At 38.5% G+C, this 20,481-nt stretch overlaps 1 protein-coding gene across 2 annotated transcripts; it reads right to left on the bottom strand.

Annotated features, from left to right (window-relative positions):
* Nucleotides 1-632: 632 nt before the first annotated feature.
* nptna (neuroplastin a) lies at nt 633-19,455 on the bottom strand. Of its 2 annotated transcripts, XM_042496719.2 has the most exons (9): nt 19,067-19,455; nt 10,263-10,610; nt 8,966-9,134; nt 7,846-7,940; nt 6,737-6,870; nt 5,261-5,534; nt 3,697-3,718; nt 1,758-1,834; nt 633-1,585 (listed from the first exon to the last, which is right to left on the bottom strand). In XM_042496719.2, the coding sequence occupies exons 1-8, from the start codon at nt 19,155-19,157 to the stop codon at nt 1,774-1,776; spliced, it is 1,194 nt and encodes a 397-aa protein (XP_042352653.1). In that variant the 5' UTR covers nt 19,158-19,455; the 3' UTR covers nt 633-1,585; nt 1,758-1,773. The 2 variants fall into 2 exon arrangements, with proteins under 2 accessions (XP_042352653.1, XP_042352654.1); XM_042496720.2 differs by lacking the exon at nt 10,263-10,610 and having other exon boundaries at nt 19,067-19,426.
* Nucleotides 19,456-20,481: the final 1,026 nt, after the last annotated feature.

Here is a 20,481-nt window from a genome sequence, read left to right as displayed (position 1 = left end):
GTAATGTAGAACAATTTTTCATCTCCACCTCAATAATCCTAACCAGAAAGATAGCTTTATCTTTACAATCTCACATTTCCCTTCATTTCACATCCAAACTGGATCTTATAGATAAAAACACTGAAAAGAATCAATTGAAAGAGTTAATGATCTTGTATGATTAAATATGGTGCTATACTCTTGTAATTAGGGGTCTGGTTTTAGAATATTTTGTTGTTTGACCAATGCTCATTGCTAAATTGTAAATGACCCCACAGACTGATTCAAAGTTTGTTTGTTATTCATGACCAGATATTAAAAGAACTCCAAAAACCTAGAATGAACCAACATAACAAATATGTATTGTTCAAAGAAGACTTAAGTTTGAACTGGTGTGTTTTGTAGTAAATTTCTGGGATTTTTGTGCAATGAAAAAGTATTTCTATACATCAAGGTTTGCTGGTCCTTGTTCTTTTGATGTGAAGTTCATCATCATGTTCAACATGTCTGCTGTGAGTCGCTTTAACGTCACTAGATGGTGCTGTTTTCAACGTGCTCTACTTTTCCTACATCTTCATGGGGAGGCCTCTGTGCATCATTAAAGGTGCAACTCAATATCTCCTGAGTTTCACAAAGAAACCAACTCAACAGACTTTTCTTTTTTGAGATATTTATTCTTAAAAATGAGTCGGGGGGATCTTGGAGTTGCTTCACACGTGTCAGTCCTGACGTGGGCTTCTTTCACCGCCTCCCACGTCAGCTGGAGAATTCATGCAGCCGTGTAGTATGCCGTCGACGCTCTACGGTGATCCTACTAGTTTAAAGCTTTGTCACAGAGAAATCAAAAGCTGCAGTGATTTTCAATATATTGATATGGATAATAATTGCATAGGATAATAGCCATGCTGTACAATACACACAATTATAAAACAATATGTTAGAATGATTAGTACAGTTTTCCTAAAGTAGGTTTATACACATTGTCATTATCCTCAACATTTAAGTGCATCATATCATATGAATAGTCTTTATATTAATGGTGATCTGATACATAGTTATAGTGATTTAATACATACAGTACATACAGTAAATTAAATCTTAAACAAATTTAGAGGGACGTTGCAAAGCCCTTAAAATGTAATAAATATTTTCAGATAAAATGGTATGCAGTGGAATGATAAAACTGTACACAGCTGTCATACCAGATCACGGTGGCGTTTTCTTTTACATTGCCGAGTTTTGTTTTTCCTCTAGAACGCACGGCACAGATCATCTAAATGAAGCCACTCTCAGAGAAAAGAGCAAAAAGAAAAAGCCATTTCTGTATCAAACAGAAGGTCAACATCTTGCATGCATTATTTAAGAAGTAGTAAAAATGTTAAATTAGTGGATAAGAGGGAAAAAAAAATTATCAACAACCGCATGCAGCAACAATGGTTATAATGTTAACAATTCCATATTCGCACCCTCACACAATAAAATCATAAGGCATGCCTCATTGAACTCCTCCATAACCATACTCATAATGGAAGATACATCCTATTAACAACTGGTATGGATTCCCTTCTTGTTTACCTTCATATGGTCAATACATGTGTAATGAAACCTGCAAAGAAAGAGAACAATCGACTCATTAGTCCCATCTGACAGCAGTCTTATTTTGGTTGACAACAGCGTTCAGTGATAAGATCATATGGTGGATCATCTTGTAATTTGTAGCCACAGGCTTGTCATACATATTCATCATCAGGCTTTCTTCTTAATAATTGAATACTTACTTAGCAGACAGACTGCTCAGTTTGTATTCCTCTGGCGCAGATTCTTGTCTTTGTGGTTGTTGGTTGAATTAGTTTTCCTTAAGCAGGAAGAAAACAACACATTAAGGGCATACCCCAAGTTAAATGTGTGTACACTAAAGACAGTAAAATTATTTGACTACAATTAAAATAACTGTTAAATTATTGTAGCCATTTATCAAATGAAAACACAAACAACTACATTTCTCTATTTCATGTTACTACAAATGAGATACTTTTGGTCAGCAATTAGAATAGCTTAACAATTTTAAGTCATCTTTTTAAACTTTGCCAAGTAGCAGTGGCGCCACCAATTCGTGGTCAGGGGGACCACTGCTGCCCAGTTACAATAGAGTTTTTTCACAGCAGAAATGTCGACTCATAAAAAAAACAAACAAAAAAAAAACACTTTTCCCAATATGACTTGTCAAAATATCTGCTGTAAAAAAGGTCCATTGCAAGATTTTCAGTGGCCCCAAGAGGTCACCCCTGTAAAGGAAATTTCTCTGGTCAACACTGCCAACCAGTGGTCAAAATTTAGCATAATTTCTGATATGTGGAGAAAATGATTGGTGTAATGCTTCTTTAATCGATACCAAAACAGTACTTAGTTGTAGCTCTAGTGTACACTAAACAGCTACACAAACAATTAAACATGAACACAAATTCTACCATTCACTGTGAAGGAGTACCTGAGTTCAGTTATACATTTTTACACATTAAGATATCAAAGCAATGTACAATCATTTAATAAATGGTTTATACTGCAACACACTATAATTTAGTTGTAATAATATTGAGCTGGCAGCTAGCAGCATGGACAGAGCCAACTGAGTGAACCAGGGAGCTTCATTTCTGCAACATATCATCGATATCAGCAGTAACTGCTGTATGAGAGCAGTACAAAGCAGCGTCAAGGACTAAAATGCACTAACATGCAGACCAGCAGCAAAACAAAAAACAGAGAAGCTCAGTTTACAACATAAACAGAAGTAGCTTAACTTCATTCTCTACTCGGGACGCCATTACTCCATTATATCTTTACACAGCTAACAGCTGCTTGCTGCTATATTAATGCTCATAATGTCACATACAGATCCTTTTAACAATACTTACTCCTGCTTTCAGCTGCATTATAGTGTGCTTGTATTTTTAAATGTTTGCATACTGCTTATGAATGTTTAGTCTTAGAGCATCATGGGCAGGGCTTCCATAAACACGACAATTTAGATGGTAACTTTTCGTTGACTAAGGCTTTGTGTTGGCAAGAATCTGTCGATTTGATACGTGTTACATTACAATACATTGCAATACTGTAAGCAAGACAATATATTGTCATTTTATGAAAATCTAATTTTAAGAAACACTTTAACACTATATGCATTTAATTTGAGTAAAAAAGCTTAGTTTTTGTGCAATCACAACAGTGGAAGCTACATTTGTATTTGTCACAGTCCCTGTAACACGCTGGCACTTTGCTGTTATGTTGCAGTGGAAGAAGCAAATGGCTGAAGATAGATTAAAACACTGTTCTCAAGAGGTTTAAACTACACAAAAATGAACCGCTGCCCTGAATCTGTGCATCTAAATTTATAATTAAAATTAAAAGATAGTGATTTTGAGAACTGATCAAGTATCACAAAATATAATATTGCAATACTCGAGTGTATCAGTATTTTCTTACACTGAAGGCATAAAAATGTCCGTACTTGACTGATAATATTTTCCTGTGATTTATCTGACTGCAGCAAAAACATGTCCGCATGATGCTCCCGGTCATATGTGACCCAGTTCTGGGGTGTACTGTTCACTGAGCTCTAAAGACAGTCAGGAGGGGATACACCATAATAAGCTACAACAAAGCACACATGATTAAGCTTTACAGAGGAAAGTTATTTAAGGTAAAAAATTTTGTACTTACACGGGACCTGCTGGGTCATCATCTGAGGCAACAAGGGAAAATATGGAGAAATGAAGACCAAGAAATAAAATCATCGCAAGGAAGTTGCAAACGTTGATGAAGTGGCGTTTTTTTTTCTTTTTACAGAAAGCATGAAGTATTGAGGACAATAGCTGTGACTGACACAGTTTTTATGTTTTATACTGCACGTGCACACTGTGTTATGGGATGGAAATGCAGCCTAGATGAAGCAACAAAATAGTAAACGACAGGCTGTCATGCTGCAGGAAAAACCACGTCATTAGGTCTCTCACAAAACACACAGCAAAACACCACATTAAAACAATTACATACAAGCAAAATTTTAAAATATAAAAATATACTGTTGTCATGCACAGACAGGCATCGCTCTCAAAGAACAGCTGTTCAAAGAGATTAGTGAGAATAAAATATCAGCGCTCTACTGAGGGTAATAAAGTCACTGAAGCAATGGGACACAGCAACAGGGGAAATGATTAATAAACACAAAATATTTTAAATTCTGTGCAGTGACTTGCATGCCTTCTCATTGCTGCAATTTGATGCCAAAAAGTGAAGTTACTGTTTGTTTGTAAGATGTAAGATTTTTGCACTCGACACTAATGTTAAGGAGAGGCAGAAATGTGTATTCTTGTGCTGTGAACTGGAAGAAAATGAGTGCTTATTAAAATTCATGAAGCATGCTAAGTCTCACACTTACCACGAACATGGTTAAGGTTATGCAATTTGGGGAAAAGGGGAGGATGGGAGATATTACAACAGTCTGTTAAAATATTCTACAGCCAAAGCTAATCTCAGTAAAATAGGAAGTATTAACATTTCATGCAAGAATTTGCTGTTTTTATTCACGCAATCTACGTCCTGTGAGGATTCTCGAGGTGATTTAAACATAATGAACCGTAATGACAGTATATTCCTGTGTTACTGACTGACAGACTGTCGCAGCTCCAAGCTGTCAGTCATTCACTTCACGTTGCGTCTGATCAGCATGTGACAACATCAAAATTCTGTTAGAGAGGAAAAGGTCGCCCAAATACCATTAATGCATAATTTATGATATAGCTAGACTCTTGAAAATAAAGTACTCGGTAGTATTAGTGGCACATGCAGGTTGTGTAGCTAAATTATGTGTCTGGTGGTTAAGCTTGCAGCAGCTTGGGGACAGCACAAGGTCCTTGGGAATCTGTTAATAATTGAAACTGTCCACCTCCGCAACACTGCAGTATCATATTTCTCATGAATATTAAATGCATAAAATTGTCCTGACAAGGTGCGACCTCCTGCAACAGTGTCTGCCTGTTGGGTCAACCTCGCCAGACTGAATTACTGGAATCAGGCAGAGCTCAGTGTCAGGTGACTCTGTTGGTGTCTCTGGCGGAGGAATAACTTAAGCTGAAAAAAAACAAAGCGTGCGTCCTATTGCGGTCGCCTCGTCGCACACCACACTGACAGGGTTTGAAATGAACAGTATAACCAGTTTCTCCTCAAATATATTAAAAACAGTGGAATAATAAAACAGCTCTGAGCGCCACCGATGGTGACTCACCGTCTTGTAAATCCTCGGGCTTCTTGCGCTTCTCATAAACGACGATGATGATGACCAGGATGATGATCTCAGCCAAAACCCCCAGCAGAGGCCATAAGGGAGCCAAGTGGCTGCGGACCCTCAGCACGATCTTCTCATCGCGGGTGCCGAGCATGTTGGTGGCATTGCAGTGGTACTCGCCTGGATCTAAATTAATGTCCAGGTTGGCGATGTGGAGCTCGGTGTAGTTGTCTCTGCTGTTGATGAAGAAGCGACCGCTTGAGTTGTCGATTTCCTGTCAGGGGTGGAAGGAAAAAGTGTTGAGGGTTGACGGTGGTTCTGTTGAACAGAGCTGCTTTTTTTACATTAACACACATCTTAGACTATTATCTCTGCACATTGCACATATTTGCTATCCTGCAAACTTTTACCAACCCCTGATGAATATTTTTGCACATCCTGCGCAAAACTGTACGGCTTTCTCACTCTGAAACAGCTGCATTGTGCAGATTTGTTTTGCTGTCATGTTTTTATACTTTCTAAGTATCTTTTTCATATCCTAATTGTAATGTTTCTTGTCCAGTTATGTTCTTAACTGCTGCAGTACTTTCTCTTTATTTTTGTTTCTGCTTATATGTTTATCATATGTTTATTGTATCCACCACAGATAAAGCAAATTTGTTGTGAGTGAAAACCAACTTTGTTGATAAATCTCATTCTGATCCTAATTTTTATCTTCTTTTTCCTGTAAAAAGCACTTTGTCTTTATCTTCTTCATTGTTTGAAAGCTGTTTTACAAATGGTGAGTAGCATCATATCGTAATCTCGGTGTGTATGTTATGGTATACATGGATCTGTGCGTTACTGAATGCTAACTGTAGTTTCATTGTACATTTGTATGGCTAATTGTTTATTTATGGAAAAACTGTGGAAAATCCTATTTTTTTCTCCTAAGAGAGACAATTTAGGCTTATCTTATTTTCTCATCTTATCTTTTTTGATGTAATCATGTGGCCATAAATGTGGTTAATAATAAATTGCATTTCGAGCTTGAATATTCACAGTAACTCAGTATAAGTATGGTTTTGCGAACAAACACTAAATAAGCATTAAAGAATGCTGAGGTAGTTAGAAGCATGTTCACTCATTTATTAAATGACTGGCTAAACACCAATACTGTAAGCAAAGTGTTCATTTAAGTATTATTGAGGTTGTAGTTTGGAGAAGTTCTGAGAGGTGTTTCAAAATTTTTGCCCATCCCATTTACATACAGGAAGAATACTAAAAACACATTTCACTACAATGCAGTCCAGCACAACAACACCACCAACTATAACCTCAATAATAAACACACAGTTGAATGGATACCTCTCTGAAGGCTTTAACAAAAAACAAACATTATTATCTTTTTTTAAATGTACAATTTGTACTGACTGCATTAAATTGTACATGTGTACTTAATAAAGTAGCCAGATGGTGTACATTAATATCACATACCCGATGCATGCCGTTGTCGTACTTGCGCCAGGTCCAGATGGGGTGAGGATAGCCCGTAGACTTACAGTAAAGAATGGCACGCTGGCCCTCGTTCTTATTCTCACTGCGCTTGTGGCCTATGATCTCAGGAGCAGCTAAAATAAAATATAAAATAATAAAGAACAATTTTACCATTCAAGAAATCTACAAAAATAAGATGTTAAAATGCTTGTCAATTTAGGCTTCTCATCTACTTATTCTCAAGTCGTAGCAATGTGCTTTTTTAATGCATCTATCTTTTAAATATTAGTTAAGTAAACACTACTTGTGCAAAAGAGAGCTGCTTCACTTTGTTCAAATCATAAAAAATAATAAAAGTAATTATTTATTCATAGAGCACTTATCAAGCACAATGCACAAAGCACATTCTAGAGTCAGTATATGCTAAATATAACTGGCTTCAAAACAGCTGCAGGGGGAAATAATGCAGCAAACAAGGCTGCAACAAGTAGGGAAATATAAAAGAGGAAAACTCACAAGTAAAGACTAAAAACACAGACACAGTGGTATTCAACTAATCCACAATTAAAAGGTAATTCTATCGAAGTCTTCTAGTCATGAGCAGGGAGTAAAAGACAGGGAGGTCTGACAATCTTCTGAGTAAAACTTCAACATCAAATATTTAACTCATAGCATTTCATCGTATCTATCAGGAACATGTAACATCAAGCTGCCTGTATTATTCTGTGTATTCTGTAGATTATAAATCTGCCTGGCTGTAAAAGCATGACAAGAAATGTCCCGTAAAATAAAAGCAAACCAAATCCAATTTTCCTCTGTAGTGTGACGGCAGGAAAGGCCGACCAGATTTTACCGTTGAGACATAATCCCTTGCCATCAGACAAACAAGACACCATCTGCTGCCACTGAGCCGGGCATTGGTTAGATGGAGGTGTCAAGGGCGCCGGCTGCCCCATGAGCAGCCTGCAGAGCCGTTTGAAATCACAGGTCCTCACATGACAGAGCTGCTAATGCTCAAGGCCATTCAGGCCATTTTTATTGGTGACATCTCTGATGTGGCCTTGAAACTGACAAAAAAAAACGCCCGCAGCTCACAAATCAACACCTACATTTAACTTCGATGGTGGCATTTGCTGGAGGAGTCGTCTTGAAGGTGTAGACACACATGTAGACTCCGGCATCATCTCCTCTTGGTTTGGTCAGCCTGAAGAGCAGAAACACACCTCACGTGAACTCACTGCTAAACTCTTGAGTTTTAAGGCCATGACACACCAAGCCGACAGTCGGCTGTTGGTTAATATTAGGCTGTTGGTGAGCGTTTAAGTCACTGCAGTGTGTCTTTCACCATTGGCCCTCGTTGCCCTTTTTTCAGTCAGTTCAGCATGTTAAATCGATGTCTTGGGTGTCGCAGACTGCAGAGCTCATCATAGTCTATTGATGAATGATTTGCAGTAGGGCTGGGCAATATGGTTTTAAAATAATATCCCGATATTTTTAGACTTTATCGGGATACACAATATATATCTTGATATTTTGAAAATCTCCTTTAAACTACTGTAAACTACTAAAATACAAAATTATTAAATGAACTGTAGTTAGAGTTACAAATAAAGTAGCTACTGCCATAAAATAAAGTTATTATAAAGTTTAATAACCTATTGTACATTGACACGGCTCATTTCGGGCTGAAGTGTTGATGTTTTTGTTGCTGCTTTTTTTGTGTGTCCGTGAGAGGCAGAAAACCGTAAGAGAGGGAAAAACAAAACACCAAAGCGAGTCTCATGCCAGTGGCTAAAAAAACAAAACAATTAATACGAGATGGTCGTGATAGTCATATTATGCATCGCACGTGGAACAAGCTTTGTATATTTCCCTACTTCTGTGTCTGACCTTTCATACCCAAACCATGTCCAAACGACAACTGTGTGGGCTAACTGTCTAACTAACATAATGATGGTCCTCCATTTTTGCTTTTTGAGTGACGATTACAGAGTACTTCCACCTACTGGTATGGAGAGTTATTTCCTCTCACGCAGGTGCAAACGTATGCGCTGGTTGGCCGTCGGTTGTAGCCTTTGTGGTGTGTTCATGCACAACTTTTTGGCCGAGACACAGGTGACGTGAGGTGACGCATCAGTTGGCTTTCGTCGTTGCTAGTTCTTTGATGTCGGTATGGTGTGTCTGGGCCTTTACACAAGCAATTGTATGAGGTTTTGCTGTGACTCCTACTTGTACTCAGTGTTCCTATTTGGGCTGCGTGTTTCAGGGATCTCCTCCCCGTTCTTCATCCAGTAGCTCTCCTGGTGTGCACTGTGGGCGCTGGTCAGGTTGCACTGCAGTGTGTAAGAGTCGCCTTCCACAGGAAGTGTGGTGTGTTCGGAGGCGACGATTGACGGTTCTGTAAGAAAGACACGGATCAGCTACGACAGAAGTGATGCTTGCTGTTACCCGTGGGTGAGGGACTGTTGGAGGATGTAAACAACAACGCACAAAGGATTCAGGCGGACACCACAGCCAAACACACTTTATACACACTTATACAACATAGCACAGGAACAGAGTCCTGAAGTGGGAGGAATTATTTTGGGCATTTAGGGTTCCTTAAGTAGAAGTCATTTTCTGTGTTGTTTGGTGACTGGGAAGTGGGAGCACTTCCAAGGCTCAAAACTCCCTCGGCTGAATCATCAGTACAAGAGATGGCTAACTGCAATGGGAAATATCTGCTGCTTAAATAAAAGTTAAGCTACAAGCCTCCGTACATAAAAACGTTAGTAGAGAAGCCAACTACAGTTCCCAAGGTTCATTTGCTATGTGATCAACAAAAATGTAAACAAGATTACCGTAATGACCAGACATTTGATAGCGACAGAAACATTTCTTCAACACTGAAGTTCAGTAGCCACAAGTGGCTTCTATCTGTGTTCTGTGTATTTCAGGATTGTTTGTACAGAAAGAAACATCTGTACCAAACGGATTATACTTTTTAGAAAATAATTACATGCTGATTGTTTGCTGCTGCTTGAAAAAACAACAAACAACTGTTATAATTCAAAAGATTCAGAAACAAGGTCAAGGAAAATATTGGTGTTTGCGTGTGAAGTCAGTCTGCAAAAATCAACATTTAAGGAAAAGGAAAAAAAACAGATTAAATAATAATAATCAAAACAAAGAAGGAAACTGAATCTTATGGCATAGAGTTCAGGGAAATGAAAAGATGAGAGCTACAGGGAAAGAAAAACAAACCAGAGAGGAAAATAAAGATAGGGAGATTAGGCTTAATGGGGCTCAGGTTGAAGGACCGAGGGATGAGCACAATATAAAATACTCAACTTTGCTAGTAAAAGTGTATAATGACTAGTTTTTGGTATTTTTCTTCATTTACTAAGTCTGCAGGGGAGGATGGCACCTACGAAGGAAGCTAGAGGTCCTCTGGAGAGGTTTGAGGGAGGCTGAATCACACAGGAAGTGTTACATTTGGTTGCTAATAGAGGAGGAGGGGGGTGTTTCCTCTACAGTGACCACTCACTCTGCAGCACCGATATAGTGGCCTGAGCACGGATCCAGGTGGTGGCTGGATTTTGGTGCAGGTCGTTACGTCGCGGGTCATTGCTCGCTCTGCATTCGTAGGTCCCAGCATCATCCAATGTGAGATGAGAGACACCCAACACGCTCACGGCGTTGGAGCCATAAGCTGTATTGATGGACACTCGCCGCTTACGGGCGCCATCCCACAGCTGCCTGAAGGAGTCGCCTCGGTTGATCTCAGAGTACCACCACTGGATTTCTGGGGTGGGGTTTCCCACCACGTCACAGTACAGCTCAAAGGTGTCGCCAGTGAGTTTAGTCTCAGAAAAAGGTGATTTGACAAAGCCAGCTGGCGGTGGAGATTTAGGGGGCAGCATGTCCAGAGATAAGCCCCTCCCCCAAAAGAAGGAAAACAGGTGGCGGATGGAAAGGCAAGAAAATAACAAGGTAAGTTAAAAAGGAACCAGAAAAAGAAAAACACAGAAAAAAAACATAAATAAAGTAATCAAACAGACACTGACAGACAAATTATCGTAAAATGAAACAAAGGTTATTTAAGTAAACAAAGAAAGAAGAAAATGTATAAAAAGCTGCCGTTAATGATTGCGTTCATTATTAATGAAAGTCCAGGCTCATGTCCACAATTTTCTTTTTTTTTGGCTGACCAACAGTTCCAAACTCAACAATATTCCGTTCACTATATACACCTTTTCCACCAATATCTACACATATATTCAGGATTTTTTTAACGTGGGAAAAACCTACTGAAAATAGGCCATTGAATAAGTCTGTAACAGAATATTGTTTTCATCATTTAAGGGTCATTGTAACTGAATCTAAAAATTTTGAATGATGATCAAGCACTGCTTGGATGGAGACATATGGTATTTTGTGGCATCATTGCATCATGATGAGAAAAATTAGAAAAAAGACAAAAAAAACTAGGACGTCAGCTCGGGCATATTTTCATCGCTGCCAATTGGAGCAGATCAGAACACACAGAGATGCACACAATAATGTGCTTTTAAAATCCAAGCTTAAAAAAATATTATACATTGATATTATTTTCTACTTTCATGGAGTCATATTTTTAACCAACATCAGTCCTAATCATAAATATCAAATATTTGTTAAATTTCAGAATTTTTTTAGTGGAAATAGCATGAATCTTCTCCTTATGCCAAAAATGGTAAAAATGACATTAAGTGGAAAATAGTAAAAATTACAAATTCGAAGGCAAAAGCCCAGAATGACACCCAGAAATAATATAATGTATGTTTTCATGCTTTGATGGCTGTGGGATCAGAAATTCCAGTTTAAATGAGGTTTCTGTGGGGCAGTTTTTGCACTTATCAGTATGACTGTAACGATTATGTTTACAGAGTGTATTTTAGACTTATTGTAGGAGCTGAACTGCAAATTCGAAGATAAAACCAAAATACAAAAGCTTGCCAAAATGTTTGCCAACACAGCCAAAATCATCAAAAAAACATGAAGAATGAAAAGCATGCAAAACGTGCCAAACAGTCCCTAAGGGTTAAAAAAGAAAATCATAAAATTGGAAAAATGGCCAACATTATGAAAATTTTGGCCATTTTTTGCAGAATAACTTCTTTGTGACACACAACTCAGTGAAATCAACATGAAACAATCTGTTGGGAATGGTCAGGCCAACATTTTTGGTAAGAGAAAGAGATGACCTCAGTTCTGCCTCAGTCATTACTGCTGCTTATCCTAGAAAGCTTTCATTCAATTCTCCTGGGAAGTCTTTGCGAGGCTGCTCTCACTTTATTTTGTCCAATTAATGACATCGTATAGATTTGTGCCAGGCTCACATGGCACTCACATCCAAAAGTCCTCCAACTGACCTTGTCTTTTTCGGTATATAATGAAAACATCATTAGTGCTTGTTTATATAATCATTCAATAATGGGACACAGACACCAGGCAAAATGTGCACTGTTAATTTTACAGGACTGAAATGTCTCTCTCTCTCTGAGATTAATTCAATAAAAGTGAAACAATTGATTACGGCTGCACAGATTGGAGGAGGAGGAGGAGTTCGGGGGTGGTGGAGGGGGGCTGGAGTCATAAGCATGGTCTATAGGCACTGTGTAGAGCACATGAGATTGAGAGGAGATTTATAGAAACTGCAGCTCTAGGTCTCTGGGGAGTGTGTGGGCGCATGGTGATAGACCCCCTCCGTTTCCATAGAAGCACTCTACGGCAACAAAGTGGGAAGAGGAAGAGACGGCCAGCCGGACCAGGCAGATCATCACAAGACGCACAGACATGTTTGTTTTTTTGTCAAGCTGACATCATAACCCTGCTGCAAAGCCCACAACTGGTTCATCAGCACCAGCACATTTACTGCAGGCACAAACAGACACATACACTCAGCTGACAGTTTATTAGGTACACCAAGCTAAAACTAATACAACAGTCCTGCAATAAATCCTACCTCCATGAAGATTTTTATGTTGGATTGTATTGCATTATACTGACAGAAGTCTCTGTTGTTTTGACGAACCTCACTGACATAAATGGAGTGGACAAAATAGGAGAGACACCTGCCACAATTCAACACAATCACTGCAGCCTCTGAAAGAAGCATGTAGAAGAATCAACACATCTGCAAAACAAAAACCGAACTAGGGATAAAAAAGCTTATCAGTTTAGTTAGTATCATCATTTCAAATTTCAGTTATTATATGTCAGGGTGTCTACAGGTCACAGATACCTTTATTTTATGCTTTTTAAGATCTTTTAAAAATAATTTTTCACCAACTTTAACAACCCTGACACACCAAGCTGTCGGTCAATGTTAGGCTGATGGTGAGTGTCCTAGTCCCTGCGGTGTGTCCCGCACTGTCGGCCCGGTTTTCTTTTTTCAGCCGATTCAGCATGTTTAATCGCCATTGGAGACAGCAAAGCCCGTCGGTGAATGAAATCACTGTGATTGGCAGTTCAGCTCAGCTCACAAGAAGAGAAACCAAAGTGAGGAAAGTAAACAAACAGCTAAGGTCAAGAGGGAGTGAGAACGAAACAAACTTGTTATAAAAGGTAAAATTTTGTTTTAAGCCATTGAGCTCTATAGCAGAGACATCTCTGATCATCGATCTGATCATCTTGATGGTTTTTGTTGCTGTTCACTGGCGCATGGTAAATATGCTTGGTGCTTTCATTATTGGATTGTGTTATTAATGTGCTAACTAGTGTCACAACGGTCTTCCAGTGTCCCTTTTTGAATAACAATTACAGACTACTGCCCTCTGCTGATACAGAGTTATTTCCTCTCACACAGGCGCAACACAAACGTGCTGTTCGGCCATCTGTTTAAGTCTTTACTGTGTGTTTAAGTGCTACCTTTTGGTCGAGAGGCGAAACAACAGGCGGTTTTAGTTGCGGCTAGTTCTGTTAGGTCCGTCTACATTTTGCCAACATCGAAGTGAAAATAAAAAGACGGTGTGAGGTTTAGTGGTAGGTTTACAGATTTGCAACATCAGAAATGTGGGCTTTCAAGCATTTCGGCAAAAATAAGACAGATAAATGAAATTAGACAAAATGTTTGCGGTAATAACGACCCCAGAAATTCAAATTTAAGACTAGCTATTACTTATATGGCTTAATATTTATAAAATTGAATTTAAGACAGACCTGCAGACACCCTGGCTTGATCACTGCGCTCACTTTAAATGGTACCTGGTACCCAGCATAAAGTAAAGTCAGTATCTCCCAGATGCGAGCACAGCATGCATCAGGGGTTTGTTTTGCTATTCTCTTGTTTACAGAGTGGGCGTGCAGCAGGCATACCCAGTGATGCTACTGGTCTCTTGTCCTTATCGACAGTGACACACAGACACTCGAGCAAGCAATGCAAAAGACAGGCTATCTTCAGTGTTACTGCTCATTTGATATGGTTTTCACATGTGAGGTATTGGCTATTATTTTGCATATTTTTGCAAACAGAAAGTGCCGCTAATTTTATTTGTGGTTTTCATATAGAACTTGAAATTATGAAGGTAGGATTTATTGCAGGACTGCTGCATTAGGCTGCATTAGTTTTAGCTAATAAAGTGAGTGTAAATGACTGGGACTGAAAACAAAAAGCAACACTTCAGCTCTTAACACAGAACTGCTGAGAGACAGATCCTGCCACCTCGGATAGTCCAGATGAGTAAAAAGTGCTGAGGCAGTCGCACTGTGCTGTACATTTCTAAATGACATCACTCATGTCAAGTTGATTGTTAGTTCAGTTTTGGCACACTGTTCTGTGTGTCTCATGTGGTCGATCTAAGAACTATAAAAAGCTGCACTGTGCTCTTTATTTTTAGATCATCCTGATTATTCTACAGTTGTCCATTTATTCTAAACCTTTGAATGTGCTGAAGTGAAACCAACTGATCCCTTTCATGATCAATTTATCTGTTAAATGTGTGATCTTAAGAAGAGACAGTTGTTTTATGTTGCCCTCTAATGCTGTTAATACCTTTAATTTATTTTCATTGTTTACATTAGTATTGCCAAATTTGTGCACACGCTCACACTTTGATTTATAAAAATCTTTGTTTACAGTTTGCTTCCAATTCCTGTTAAAGTTGAAATGTCTGTAAAGCATCTGTCTATCTTCATAGTTTTGTGTTTCTTTTTCCATGTTGTACACTGGATTTTGTTGGTTTTTTTTGGATGAATATGTGGAAAAGCGTGTTTAATATTTAGAAAAAAACAAACTGAAACTGCCTGGTGTATCAGTTGTGTTGAATGAACACGAGAGTTAGTAAATTACAAGTTTCAACAGAATATGATAGATCGATTCTTTGGACAATGACATGATATTTCTTGATATCACAAAGTCTGTCATGATACAGATTCTATTTGATTCAGTTCAGTGGCCTGCACTAATCTGAGGTGATACCAGGAAATATCCATATTCTCTTTTTCTTGGCTTCTCGCCACAGTCTGCCTGGTGCTAGGCAGCTAGCACCATGGGAATTTTAAAATAAAGATATATCTTATAGATAACAATATTGATGTTTTCAATTTGCATCAATAATATTAAATTGTTGATTAGTAAATCTGTATATTGATCCAGACTGATGTATTGATACACCCCTAATAAATACCTTTACCTTTTTGACGATAATCTATTATTGTTTTTGTTGTTTTAAAATCAGAAAATTACAATTTGAAAAAATGCCAATCATAGTTACCCAGAGTCCAAGGTGACATCTTCAAGTGTCTTATTTTGTCTGACCAACAATAAAAATATTCACTTTACAATGACCTAAAAATGCCAAAACAATAAATATTCATACTGGAGATGCTGAAACCAGAGAATTAGAGCTTGATAACTAACTTTGATGATTATTGATTATCAAAATAGTTGGCAAATGTTTTTCTTCTAATCTCAGTGATTATTTGGCAAACTGTTTCAGCTCTAAAAATGACTTTATAATGCTTTGTTAATTTCAGAAAATGTATTCTAAGCTAGAGACAATCACTGCATTGCATCATCATAGAAGGTTTTTAGCTCTTTTCTCCAATCAGAAACTTTGATGTGTCAGTGAGGATTAACCAAAATCTGCCTTTAGCCATGTGGCTCCACTAAACTGAGAAGATGGTTAATATGATGCTTACACCAGAAATTTAAATCTCTCATCACTACGCTCTTCATTTATTACTGGAGACCAACTTGAGTTTAAACTGATGCTAATTTCTGGCTCATTATTCAAATGGTAAATCTGACAGTACAACCTGACAACAGATGGCCTGGAATAGTCATGAGTCTTTCCTTGCAGATACTTTCTCTGTATCTTCTGATGAATTTCTTTAAACCGGTGTAATATAAAGTGAATCTGGCCTCTGTCCCAGGTAATGTACCAAAACTGTAGCAGCACATACTGAGTAGCTAACTGGATGACAAATTAATATTCTGTCAGAAGCGGACAGAGATGACTGGAGATTAGAAAAAGCAACAGAAAGCACATATTATATTTACATGCTGGTTTTAAAGTGAATGTATTGATGTATTATTACTTGAGTGACTTACATTACTGACATTTAGTGCATTTAGTGTATTCCTCTGACCATTTCATTTCATTTAAGATCTCATTTTTGCTGTTTCTGAGAATCTATTCATTGAGTTTGTTGTACAGGTTGTCGCTCATTACAATCTATTGATTTTAATCTTTTTTATTTACATTGTATAAACAAATATCAATCAGATCAAACTACTGCGATCTGATGTTTCCAGAAAATAAAAGTGATTTCTTAAACATGATTTTTTTTTTCTCCATCTAAGAAAAAAGTTCTCCTTAACTTGAGGGGAGGTACAGTGTACAGGCTGCTGTTTTTTTGACCTCTTTTTAAATCATCTGGATCTTATGCAGTTTTATGTGCTGCTAAATAAATAAATAAAATACAAAAATTAAAATATTACTTTGCTGTCATCCGATTTTTAATGTGCTTCATCATTTGAATTTACAGTTTTTACTCTTACAAACTGAGTTTCTAAAATGATTAAAGAAAAAATTAATATTTTGAATCCAATAAGGAAAGTCAACAATACTTCCTAGTTAGGATGCCCTTGCCCCTTTGATGTTAAATTTTACAGAAATGTAAATCAGAACTAAAACAACTAATCAATTAATCAATTGAAAAAATAGTGGTTTGCAAAAGTTTTGATAATCATTTAAGTATTTCAAATGCCTCAGATTCCCTAGTTTCAGCTTTTTTTCTGACATCGTGTTGACCAAACAATTAATCAACAAATTGAGAGAACTGTAATCAGATTAATCAATAATTCAAATAATCAATATCTGTAGCCCTATTCTGCAGGCTACACAGATAGGAACTTCACATTTCAGGCTTGCTGATGTCTGTTGTGTATTATACATGTCACTTGATGAGCTTTATGTTAATAAGTTGTTTTAAAATGTACTGTACGCTTTATTTTCACACACTCACTGACAACACATGTTAAAAATTTCACTATTTGATCATTCACAAATTGCCAGCAAATATACAGGTTGAGTAACTGTATTAATAAGGATTAAATCTGGGACTGAAATCAATATGTATTCTCATTCTGGGATTTGTTAACATATCAGTTTAACGTTGAAAATGAAAATAGAAGTGATCCTGATCCGAAGGTGAATAATCGCTCTGGCAGGTTGTTTTGTCAGGATAACTGCACCCTAGCCTGAGTACTAATGAAAATCTCAACACTGCTACGATAATATGAACCCAAGACTGATCATTTCTAAATACTTACTGATTGCACTAAATTCATTACTGGAGCAACAAAATCCTCTGCAATTCAGACGAGTTCATTAACTGTGACCTTCGTATTTAGCCGTTTTTGTGGCTACTGCATGAGAAATAACCAAAAAATGTGGTTTGAATTATACTGTTAAAACAGCCTTGTTGGTAAAAGATCACTTTAGATCAAACACACATCCTTTGGGAACCTCGGCGGGAATAGCTTCAAATGTGAGCAGCCATTAGTAGATACAAAAGGCTTCTATGATGTGGTTGGCTGCTGTGTGCGTTAATATCTCACATTAACATCAGCTAATGGTATATTATACTTACAATATTTGGTGTATTATTGTGCAAACCATCCAGACGTTTTGAAAACACGCAAAGATGAGGAAAAAATTACACTTTCTAGCAGTCAGTCAGATAAGAAGCCATTAGATTTAAGCAGAGTTTTATCTGCTGGCGTGCTGATTGAAGATGTAATGAGTGGGTGTGCTGTATAGGAGCAGATGTGTAATGCATTCCTACACATGATCAACTCCAGGGAAGGCCAGGGATGAATAAATTCTCACTCATTCTCACATGATGCTTGCAGAAGGGATAAAAAGCCACACTGCACACTGCCACCTCCAAATACTGAGCCCAGGCTAGTTTACATTGCCCTAAACTGTTTGGTGGGGGGTGAGATTTATGAGCAGCAGGGTCAATTGGACAAGTAGCACCGTGCTGACAAAATCAATGCCATTCTGCAGTGCAGTACGAAGAGTTAACAGATTCACTGTTGCAAGAGGACATTAAAGCCATGGTTCCCAGTGCAGCATCTCTGCTCTAAAAATAGAAGCATGCAGCAAAATGGACTGGTGCTATTTCCAGCACTTCTGAGGTCCTACATCTAATTACATACATGTGATGCTCTGTAACAGGGAGCTGGACTGATGCAGGGAATGATCTCACCCTGCAAGAGAGGAGCTGCTGGATACTGAATTCCTGAGCCATATCCTGACATACCTGAGCAGACCCGAGCGTGACAGCATGCTGGCTGTGCGTGTGTTCATCTCTTGAGGAAAGCATGACAGATTTTGAAGTTCAGCGTGACACCATTTCCCTTATGCACCTTCTCCTGTTCCCAAAGATAATGAGCAGAACCTGTCCTTGCTGAGTGCACGGCGCGTGCATGCAGCTCCTCACTTCAAAGGACATTTTAAGGGACATCGCACAGGCCTCCGTGTGGCCCACTTCAGCCCAACAAACACAGCTCTTTAATGATTTATTAACCATTCATTTCAAAGCCAATAAAAAAAAAGCAATTCAGTCGACTGGGATGTTTCTGTTAATGTCACGTTAGGGGATTATCTAAAGAGTCTTGGGCTGCTTGGGAGACATTCGTGATGGATAGCGCTCTTAAAAAGACACGTCTTTAAAATTATTCATTAAAAATACCCCCGCTGCAGAAATGCAGGCGACAACCCCACCGCAATACCCGCAATTTCGTCATATTGTGAGATAACCGCCATGTATTTTCTGCCAGGAGAGCTCGTTTCCTACCGTTCTGGGAAGAGACGGACTGCAGCATCAGGGCTCCAAATATCGCCACCGAGAGGGACATGACTGCAGCTCTTCGTTTGCCAGGTATCATCTTCGGAGACGGGAGATGGAAAATGCCGGTAGGCGAGCTCTAAGGTGACCTGAGCGGGGTATGATGATGCGGGCTGGATTCGCCGAGGCTCCGCACACTCCCGTCGTATCACGCAGAGAGGGAAGTGTCGCTAGGTAGACTAACGGGAGCCTCCGGCGCTGCTGCTAGCTACCTGTGCGGCTCTCCGCTGTGCTGCTGTCAGCCCGGTGCAGCAAGGGAACCACCTTTTTTTCTTCTTAACCACCCCTTTAATCTTAAATCCCGCGAGATCTTATAGGAGCACAGAGACAAACGGATACATCAGAGACGCCGTCCTGTTGGAGAGTGGAGCAGAAATATGGAAACAACAGACAAAATGGACGTTATTGTTTAATCAGCCAGGTTTTACCGTTGTCACTTATCAATGTAAAACATCTCTGAAAATTGTTTGTAGCCGTATTAACTTCTGTGGTTGAGTTTCGTTGACTTTTGAGCGGAATTATTGCAGATTTCACGCGCTGGTGAATTTGGAAGTTGTTCTTCAAACTTTGTGGTCATGAGCAAATAAAGACAGTGCAGGCAGTGCGGTTGCACTGGGGCCAACAATGTTTTTAATGGCAAATGAATATTTTTAAAAAGAACATTTGTATTTAATAAACTAATATAACTTTTTTTATATTTATGTATCTGAAAAAGTCAAACAATTTCTGTCATTTTTTTGTATGTTTTTTGTAACATAGTTGAAAGCCATAACAAATGGTATCCATGTCTTAAAAATTGCAACAGGCCTGAAACTGTGCCGTGGGTCAAGCAGTCTCTCAGGATGACTAAGCCCTGACCTCAACAGGACCTGTGGCTTTAAGTAGACTTTTAATCCTATTTCCCTTTAAACTAGGCCTAATGGCAGCCTCACGCCCACAACACTGTGTAACCGTGCTCCTTAACTAAATGGAGCTGGTAAAGTAACCTAAATGTAGCTTACTTTGTGGTCAGTGGTTTATGTCATTGGGATTTGCATCATGTCATAGGCCACTCATTGATGAGGGACTTACAGGATATGGTTGTTGAAAATGTGGAAAATGCATAGAAGGAATTATTTATTATCTAATAATAACAACCAAGCAACCATTCTGTGGCAGCAAACCAGGACAAGTGGTTCTGTGGGTGTGGTTCCTCCTCTAATAGCAGTAATAAGCTGCAGTTAAGTCTGCAGGGCTGAAGACTTTTCTTTTCAAATTAGCCGCAGCCTTTTATTTTATCAAATATTTATTCATTTCTTACACTGCACTGAAACTTTTATTCATGTATTTTATTCCTGTCATAGTATATTTTAGATAGTTTTTAC

Source organism: Plectropomus leopardus, chromosome 7 (genome assembly GCF_026936395.1).
Source record: "Plectropomus leopardus strain MGB_pleo_1.0 chromosome 7, ASM2693639v1, whole genome shotgun sequence".
Lineage (NCBI taxonomy): Eukaryota > Metazoa > Chordata > Actinopteri > Perciformes > Serranidae > Plectropomus > Plectropomus leopardus.
The sequence above is the reverse complement of the archived record's forward strand: the minus strand, read 5'-3'. Positions and strand labels throughout refer to the sequence as shown.

Bases quoted from the DNA above. Each gene is read 5' to 3' on its own strand.
- nptna (XM_042496719.2), bottom strand. From the start codon at position 19,157: ATGATACCTGGCAAACGAAGAGCTGCAGTCATGTCCCTCTCGGTGGCG. The intron at 3,719-5,260 runs GTGAGTCACCAT...TTGTTGCCTCAG, and splicing joins GCCCGAGGATTTACAAGACG to ATGATGACCCAGCAGGTCCC. The intron at 1,835-3,696 runs GTAAGTACAAAA...TTCCTGCTTAAG, and splicing joins GATGACCCAGCAGGTCCCGT to GAAAACTAATTCAACCAACA.